Source organism: Morus notabilis, unplaced genomic scaffold, assembly GCF_000414095.1.
Source record: "Morus notabilis unplaced genomic scaffold, ASM41409v2 Scaffold106, whole genome shotgun sequence".
Classification (NCBI taxonomy): Eukaryota; Viridiplantae; Streptophyta; class Magnoliopsida; order Rosales; family Moraceae; genus Morus; species Morus notabilis.
In genome coordinates, this window is record NW_010358650.1 from 24,889 (window position 1) to 34,548 (window position 9,660).

General features: G+C 33.6%; 2 protein-coding genes across 3 annotated transcripts; both read left to right on the plus strand.

The window, feature by feature from the left end:
* Positions 1 to 783: 783 nt before the first annotated feature.
* On the plus strand, positions 784 to 2,730 carry LOC21388124 (inositol polyphosphate multikinase beta). 2 transcript variants are annotated; one of them, XM_010092920.2, is made up of 2 exons: positions 784 to 801; positions 1,415 to 2,730. In XM_010092920.2, the coding sequence occupies exon 2, from the start codon at positions 1,496 to 1,498 to the stop codon at positions 2,402 to 2,404; it is 909 nt and encodes a 302-aa protein (XP_010091222.1). In that variant the 5' UTR covers positions 784 to 801; positions 1,415 to 1,495; the 3' UTR covers positions 2,405 to 2,730. The 2 variants fall into 2 exon arrangements, with proteins under 2 accessions (XP_010091222.1, XP_024018007.1); XM_024162239.1 differs by lacking the exon at positions 784 to 801 and adding an exon at positions 977 to 1,032.
* Positions 2,731 to 5,322: 2,592 nt separating this feature from the next.
* On the plus strand, positions 5,323 to 6,162 carry LOC21388125 (germin-like protein subfamily 3 member 4). Its single transcript, XM_010092921.2, has one exon. The coding sequence runs from the start codon at positions 5,359 to 5,361 to the stop codon at positions 6,058 to 6,060; it is 702 nt and encodes a 233-aa protein (XP_010091223.1). The 5' UTR covers positions 5,323 to 5,358; the 3' UTR covers positions 6,061 to 6,162.
* The last annotated feature ends 3,498 nt before the right edge of the window (positions 6,163 to 9,660 follow it).

Sequence of the window (9,660 nt, forward strand, 5' to 3'; positions counted from 1 at the left end):
CCACTTATATGTGGTTAGTTCTAATATATACTATATATATAATCGTTGACTTTTGAGAGAAAATTAAATAAAAAAATCCAAATAGTATATCAAAAATATGGACAATTTTATGGTAGCGGCGCTTTTTCCCCACCCGGTATGTTGAAATAATAAAGGCCGTTTTGATTAAACGTCTATGGTCCAAAATACTTTGTTCTATAGAAACAAATATAAAGACTACCACACCAAACAAATCTTTATTCACACCACTTCAAAAAAAAAAAAAAAAAATCTTCCTTCCCCAACGTAAATTTTGCAGATCCAAACCCTAATTTGCAAACCCATCTTTGATACCCCAACTTAATTTGCAGACCCACCAGCCACCACCTCCCGGCGTGGCAAGCCAGTTTCACCCCACGGCATCCTGCACCCCGCACACCCAACTTTTCCCCTCTCTCCGATAGAAGCCCTCTCTTCCAACGGCGCCTGCAAGACGGCGTCATCTCGCCTATCCTCCGACTGCAGTCCTCCCCCACGACAGCGCCGGCATAATGGATTCCGTCACGGACTTCGTCAAGAGACCCACTGATTAATGGGAGGAAGAGCATGTGATTTATGTCGGTTGGTTTGATTTTCCGTTGATTGTGGCTCCGGGTTTCCACTTCTTCATCATCTTGTTGCTCGTTCATCAAAGAGACTAAATTCGCTGAAGATCTCGGATCACATGCGTTTATGAATACTCAGACTTCTTCATAAACAGGCTTCTCTCTAGTCTTTCGTCTATGGTTATTATTAATATGATTAAGACTTCTTCAAAAACAGGTTTCTCTCTAGTCTTTGGGTTTTTCTTTTTTCTTTTTTATTTTGAAAAGGGAAATCTAGTTTATACTTTATGGTTATTACTAATATGATTAGTATTATCGTTATCGTTATCGTTAATATTACCATAATCTCATTCACTTTTTTCTCTCTTGATTCCAAAATCACCCAGTATAGGGACTTGGATTTGCTTGTTTCGAAATCAACCAGTTTAGGAATTTTGATAATTTGAAGGTTGGTTTCTGGATTGTCTAAATTCTTTGGAATTGTTGATTGCAAGGAAAATTTGATAATTTGAAGATTTCTGAGTTGTCATAAAATTTGATAATTTGATAATTGTTGCGTGAATTGTTGGTTTTTGGGTTGTTGAGATTATGAGGAGTTTTGGATTGCGAGGAATTGTTGATTTTAAGGTTGGTTTTTACTTTCTGGGCGTACTAATGTTCTTCATTCTCAAAAAAAAAAAAAAGCACCATTTTTCTTCAGCTTTTTTTGCAGCGCAACTTTAGTAATATATGGTTTTTCCAGGACATAGTACTTTTTCTGCATTGCTCAATGCTGTTTCCTTACGTTTACAACTAAAAGAATTTTTCCTTTTTTTTTTTGGTTTTTGCAGGAAGAACGTGAAATTTTCAAATTGGTTATATTGAAGAACATATAAGTTGACTTTGTTGTGATAGTCCTTGTTCTCTAGACCATGTTCAAGGTTCCTGATCATCAGGTTGCTGGCCACCGAGCCTCTCAAGGAGTGCTTGGTCCTCTCATAGACGATTCAGGGCGCTTCTATAAGCCTCTTCAAAGTGATGAACGGGGGTCAAACGAGGTGGTATTCTATACTCAGTTCTCTTCCAATAAAGAAATTCCAAATCACATACGTAAATTTTTTTCAGTCTATTATGACACTCAACTTATAGAGGCATCAGATGGATCGGGTCTCCTCCCCCATCTTGTGTTGGAAGATATCACATCAACTCGTACCAATCCGTCTATAATGGACGTTAAAATTGGTTCTAGAACATGGTACCCCCAAGCTTCTGAAGATTATATCACGAAGTGTCTTATGAAAGACAGACAAACAACAAGCTTGCCATTGGGGTTTAGAATATCTGGACTCCAGATTTATGGGAGTGAACAATCCGGGTATTGGAAGCCTGACAAGAAGCGTGTTCTGGGGTTTACTGCAGAGGATGTTAGGGTAGTTCTCAGGAAGTTTGTTTCTTCTAATTCATCCGATGATTTTGGTACGGAACCAGATTGTGCTTTTGCAGCTGCCGTTTATGGTGGTTCTACTGGGATCTTGGCACAATTGTTGAAGCTTAAAGCGTGGTTTGAAGATCAAACCATATACCATTTCTATTCTTGTTCGGTCTTAATGGTATATGAAAAGGAGCCAATTCTAAATGGGAAAAGTCCATCTGCTGCAGTTAAATTGGTTGACTTTGCGCATGTTTTGGATGGCCAAGGTGTTATTGATCATAACTTCTTGGGTGGGCTCTGCTCTTTGATAAAGTTTATTTCCGAGATTTTGAAGGATCAACCTCATGATTTAACCAAGGACAATTCTGGGTCAGAGATTGCTTGTGCAAATGACTGCAACAAAATATAACCACTTGAGTGTTCGGATCTAACCACTCGAGTATTCTGGTATCTAACTTCTGTTTAGAGTTGAAACTTCACGAGGTTAATTCTCAGAATTTGAGAGGCTGCTTTAAGGCATTTCATTTTCATACTAGGCGAATTGGTGACCACCTGTTGGCATAAATGATATAATTCTTACATTGTTTCTCAATTGTTAAGATCTAAAAATTGATGTTATTGCAAGAATAATGATGCATTTAGAACGTGTTGTCAGGCCCGTAAACTGTTCATCTTTTGTTAAGAAAAGATGCAAAGAAGTTGAGCCATTTCCGATATCGGCCGATTTTTGCTTTACATTGTATGTTGAAGATTTATGTTTGCATCTGTCGTGCTCTTTTTAAGCTCAGTGGTCTGTTATGATGTTGGCTTAGTCATTGTTTTGTTCGCTCCTGGTGTTGTTTCATAGGCCTCGGTGGCTCTCGTTTATTTTTGTTTGCTTGCTTATAAAGAGAAAACAAAGAAGCTGCTACTGAAAACTTCTCATTTCTGGATAAATGGAAGGAGATACATATGCGTACGTGCGTATGCACATATATGGACGCACGCTTTTTTCTTTTGCTGGCTGAATGAATCCTGTGATATGCTGCCGGACCTTTCGAATGAGTAAGGAAAAGCTGTAGGTTCCTTTGGATAAAGGTTATACCTTGGTTCTGTTCATTTTACTGATTCGAGTTTTATTACAGTAAAATGTTTTCAGAAACAGTCACATTTAATTTTTTTGTTACAGTAAAAAGCTTTCATATAACGTCACATCTCAACTTGAATTAAAAACTCGAATCAGCAAACTAAACGGGCTATAAATAATTAGGTGATTTGATAGAAAGTGGATAACATGCTCGATATGACATGAGTTTTAGTATAATAAGCAAAGCACCTCATGAGTACGTCATAATAGATTTGAACACTTGTCTCGGATCGACTTTCAGATCATAATTGTTCTAGTGAATAACTAAAAAATATAGTTAGATGTTAGATAGAAGTAGAAAATAAAAAAATTCACCGGTTTAGGTACATGATACTATCATTACCTCCTGGACAATTGTAAGAGCGGAGTTCTATTAACTTGAGCTATATAGCCCCGAGCCAAGTAGAGGATGCATGAAGGCCCTTCCACCCAGAACCGTCGGATGACTAAGGCGACTTTCCTCCTTGCTCGACGGGTGGGTCTTACAGTCAAGCTCCCTTCAATCTTTACACTTGAGGGTCAATTTCCGTCTCGCCTGAGGAACCTTTTGCAATACCATTTATGCGGTACTACTATTCAATTATATCGGTTTTGTAAGAAAGTTTGGAACATACTATTTTTAAAGAATAAAAAGACGACGTTGATCCCAAACTAGATATAATTAATCACTGATAAACTGGAGTTAGTATAAACTCAAGTTAATCACTAATAAATTCATATTTATCATATACAAACTACTACACCATACTTGGAAAAAAAAAATCCCTCTCTCCAACTGTTCTCTCACAACAGCATCATAACTCCAATGCCAGCCCGCCCTAAAACCATCAAGACTGTCAAGCCACCGTTGAATCTCCAAAGGTCAATACAGACACTGGCGGAGATTAACAACCCTTTTCTCTCTCTACTCGACGCACAAAGAAGTCATTCCTTTGATGAATTGGGCCGGAGAGAGACCTGTAAAAAAAAAAAAAAAAAAAAAATATATATATATATATATATATATATAAGCGGCAAGGGCCGGATGAAAGGTTGCTTCTTTTTTTATTTAAAAAAATTATTAGGTTGCTCCTTCCTTTTTTTTTTTTTTTTTCTTGTTTTGCCCCTTAACCCGTTTTAAATTTTTAATTCCAAATTTCGTGCATAATCATTAAAAATTTCATCTACATTATTAATTTTGGGACATGTTTACGGTAGGGGGCGTTTTTTCTCCCTACCAATAGGGTGACATCGGATGGTTTTTTATGGTTGGATTTAGAGTGGATCCAATTGTTTTAAGAAGTGACGGTGGACTTCCGCACACATGATAAAATGGCTTTGCACTTAGTATAATGACGCTGTTTGGATTAATTTGTTGAAAAAAATATGAATAAATTCATCAAAGGTCCTTCAATTCTTTTCTCTTTCTAAAATTAGTCTCTGTAGTTGAATTTATCTCATAAACAATCCCTCAACTGAAAAAGTGTCTTATAAATAATTCCTTGTTAAAATTTTTGATGAAATCCGTTAAATTGTATGGTAATTATGATTTTTAAGTTATTTTATTTTGCACTTTTGTCTTATTTGAGATCTCTAAATAAAAGCAATTTATGTTTTAATAGAAACCTAGCCGTTAAATATGTACTTTTTAAAAGCAATTTATTTTTTTTGTTTTTTTATTTTTTATTTTTGTTCCACATATGGCCCCATGGAATGGAAACCTAGCCCCTAATAATTGACATCACATCTTATTACTTAGTGCTAGTTATCATTGTATGGATGAAATGTCCCATAAGCATTTAATCTCTCTCACTTTGCTTCTCAAGGTTATTATACACAAGCCTAAGATAAATGAGAAAAGCCAGGGTGTTTTGCTTTCCCGTAATGGCAAGGGAAGTTTCTGCTGTGTGGTCCATATTATAATGGATTTTAATGTATTTATTTTTATTTAATCATAAACTAGAGACAGGCCAAAAGAAAAAAAAAAAGAAAAAAAAAAGAAGATGAGAGCTGTCAGTCATGGTCTTCAAACCATTGGGCCAAATTGTTTAGATGATCTTTCTTTAAAGCAATGCACTTCTTACAATGAAATCCAATTCAAATCCAGCAGTGAACTCCAAGCCTTAGAAATTACTTCAGTTTCTTGCAACCTCAAAAATAGTACACTAATAGTTTCACCTATATATCACATACACATAATATATCCACAGGAAAAACACATCCATAAGACTAAAAACACTAACAAAGACCAAGCCAAAATGTATTCATCAATTGTCTTCCTCATTTTCTTCACCATAGGCACATTTATGATCAACATCTGCTTGGCAGATTGTGATAATCTGCAGGACACTTGCCCTGCAGCCCCACCAGAAAAGCAAACTATTTTCATCAATGGCCTTCCTTGTAAGAATCCATCAACCATTAGTTCTCCTGATTTTAAAACCACAAAACTGACCAAGCCAGGGGACACTAAAAACTATATGCGCTCGTCGACGAAAATAGTCACTGCTTCGGATTTTGCAGGCCTTAATACTTTAGGCCTTTCCATTGCCAGAACAGACTTGGAAGTAGATGGCTTGGTAATGCCTCATTTCCACCCGAGAGCCTCTGAGACGTTCTTTGTTGAGAAAGGAACTATTTTAGCTGGTTTTATTGACACAAAAAGCAATGTTTTTCAAGATGTTCTCAATGAAGGAGATGTTATTGTGTTCCCTAAAGGGCTGCTTCACTTTTGTTTCAACTTTGGTTTTGACGTTGCTACCGCTTTCTCTGTGCTCAATTGCCAGAATCCCGGGGTGGTGAGCATCAGCGGCGCTATGATTGAGCCCGATCGTGATGTGGACACATTAGGAAGGTTAGTGAAAAGCCTAATTTCGCTCTCGAAACATAACATGCTGGAGAGACACAGCAACTATCAAAATGTGACTCTCCCCAAGTTCCCTGGTCTTTTGGATGGCTAACAATTTGGTTGCGAAATTTATGTCACTGTTTACACGGAGATTAAAGTCTTCAATTGTGTTAGTAGAGGTATGAAAATTTGTGGTACTATATTTCTTAAATAGTTGCAGCAATTTGTCCTATATATGTTTGATTGATGTGTTTAAAAAAGCAAATAAGCTTTTGTAGCCACTTATGTGGCTTAATTTATGATGCATATTATTTTATTTTCTGCATACAACTTAGTACGTGAGCATTGAAATATGTCTTTTGCTACTACCATTTTGAGATTTTCCTATATCATCAATTTAATAATAACGATGGGTGTGGATTTTTTATATTATTATTAGTATTTTCTTAGCAAAAGCTGATTACAACTAGTATGCAAGGGCAAATTTAGCATATGATCCCAGTAATGTTGGCACCGACTAAAAATCTTGAAAAGCTCTTCAATCTTCCCCTTGATATTAAATTTAATATTAATTTATGTAAACTTTCTGCATTCTAAAACTACAACTGAAGTTATATATATATTCGTTGTATTGGACCATATATAATTAGTTTAGGTTTTGTCATTTCTAACAGTGCTATGTAACATCCCTATGGAACTCAAAATTTGGTAGAACTAGTTAAATATCTGCAAACCACTGTCTAAGAAAGTTCTTGCTCTCTAATGCTCAACTACATGAAATTCCTTCGGACATATTGGATACAACGTACCAACTACGCGAAATAAGGTCGTTAATTTGACTTCGCATTTTGCTATTTGTTAGAAGTTTTCGATGATTAACGTGGATATAATTTGTTGATCAGAGCTAGCTTGTTCTTTGCCGGCAATGGGGTTCATGATATTGCAAACTTTGTCTAAGAGAACGTCTTAATTAGCACATCAACATTTTACGTACGTGCAGCTAGCTTTCATGATTTAAGTGTCAAAAAAAAAAAGTTATTTGACATTCTATAATTCGATCAGCTCATATATATATATATATATATAACGAGGAATTAGTAGTTGCATTAAAAACAAAAGTCCTTGGCATGATAAAATACAAACTTGCCGATTTTGTATCTAGGAACATACTAAAGCAAGTTTAGGTTGATGCCATAGAAATTCTGCTTTCTATTCCAAGTAGTACTCTTGTGATCATGCAGCTTCCGTTTAGTTCATGGATTAAAACCATAAGATTAGAATTATTTTCGATTTGCGTGTATTTTTTATGAGAGAAAATACTATAGCGAACCATGAACCATAATTCAAATCAGAGAAAGAATTCTCCAACCAAACGGATTTTAATTTTTTGTGGTCACAACTTGGAATTTTACAATTGAAAACAGTTGGCATTAAATGCATAGTACTGATTTGGGGATTTAGTCCGGTGGTAGAATGCTGACTTAGGGAGCGAAAGGTCCGGAGTTTAATTCTTGGAATCCTCATTGTTACATTTTTGCTTATGATACAAAAGCACGGGAAAAAAAAAGGTAAAACGACGAATACAAGAAAAGGAACAAAGAAATTTCTGGTGCGCAGTAAAAGGATGAGAGGACATATAAGAGCCAGCAAGTTAATACATAAATTTGACTTTTAACAATTAATATTTTAGTCATAGAGAGTCCAAATTTAGTCGCCATAAAATATTTCGTAACTAAAAAAATGTAGTCGCTATTTGATTGTTAAAAGTTAGTCGTAGAAAGTTTTTTGTGACTAAAATATTGTAGTCACTAAATATTCATACATTCAACAACTATAAGTTTAGTTGCAAAAGTTTTTTGGTTGGTCGCAGGAAAATTTAACGGGCACTAAAAATTTGTGTTGTAAAGAGACCAAATTATTTTTTGTGACTATGTGAAAGCTAATTGGTAACTAATTATTAGTTATTGTTAAATTAATTATTAGACATATAATGACTATCCTTTTAGTCACTAAATCTTGGTGCATTGTCACCATAAAGATGAAGCTCTCCCTTGTTATAAGTGACATCCAACTTGTTCTCACTAAAGCTAATAATAACAGTAATAATAATAATAATAATAATAATAATAATAATAATAATAATAATAATAATAATAATAATAATAATAATAATAATAATAATAATAATAATAATAATAATAATAATAATAATAATGATAATAATAATGATAATAATAATAATAGTAGTAGTAGTAGTAGTAATAATAGTAATAGTAATAGTAATAATAATAGTAATAGTAATAAGAATAATAATAACAATAATAATAATAGTAGTAGTAGTAGTAATAATAGTAGTAGTAATAATAGTAATAGTAATAGTAATAATAATAGTAATAGTAATAAGAATAATAATAACAATAATAATAGTAATAACAAGAGTAATAATAATAACAGTAATAATAACAATAATAATAACAGTAATAATAACAGTAATCATAATAATAATAAGAATACTAATAATAACAGTAATGATAACAATCATATTACTGATAATAATAACAACAATAACAGTAATGTCATAATAATAATAACAGTAATAATAATAATAATAACAATAACAGTAATCATAATAACAATAACAGTAGTAATAATAATAATAATAATAATAATAGTACTAATAATAATAACAGTAGTAATAATAATAATAATAACAGTAACAGTAATAATAATAATAATAATAATAATAATAATAATAATAATAAACAAAGCGTCATACTAAATAATAGACAAAAATTAAAAATGAATAATAAAAAGTATATGGATAATTGCCGGTAGATGTTGAACCTTGTAGGTCATTTAGAGGGGATGAATCTGCAAGAGGAGTGATAGTGGTTGATTGAACGGTGGAAGGGGCTGTCTTCAATATAGATGAAGGAATATGGGTGGATGTCTCTGATGCTCCACCCCCTGTTGCTGGTGTAGAAACGGTAGGATTGATAGGAGACTTTGAAGACATGCCGGAGGACGTAGGGGTGGGTGCAAGATTCCTCTTTTTTGGTGGCATAGTTGAAAAGGAAAATGACTAAAGTGAATTCTGATTGAAATCATAAATGCATTCAATTATAAGTGAAACAACATTGTTAGCATATTTCAAGTTGAGGCAAAACGAAGGCCATTTATAGTTTAGATCAACATTACATACTAGATTGTAGACATAATATATAGAGATATACTAATTCTAAGGTGTCGGACTTGAGTGTAATTTTTGAATTGAATTTGAGTTATAACTTGAGTTGAAGTTGTAACTTGAATAAAGTTGAGTGAAGTTCAATAAAGTTGAAACTTAAAAGAATGTGAATTTAAATAAAATTAAAACTTGAGTTGTCTTTTTTTGAGTTTTTTGTATAAAAGAACATGCCCAGTTTCCATAAGAGGAAACATAGCGGTACTTAGCAGTAAGTACCAACACTATAAAAGTGAAAACAAATTTCCTATTGATACAAGAAAGATAATACGTAGAAATATAATTTATTATAATTAGTGCAGAAATGACTAACCTGAAATGCTGATGTTCCTTCTTGTTTTGATCTTCGTTTCACTCCTGTGTTTTAGAGTTTCCTGGAGTATTCAGTTTTCTTTCAATGAATACGTTTATATTATCAAGAGTTGAGAGCATACATAAAATCATATAGGGCACTAACTCAAACATGAA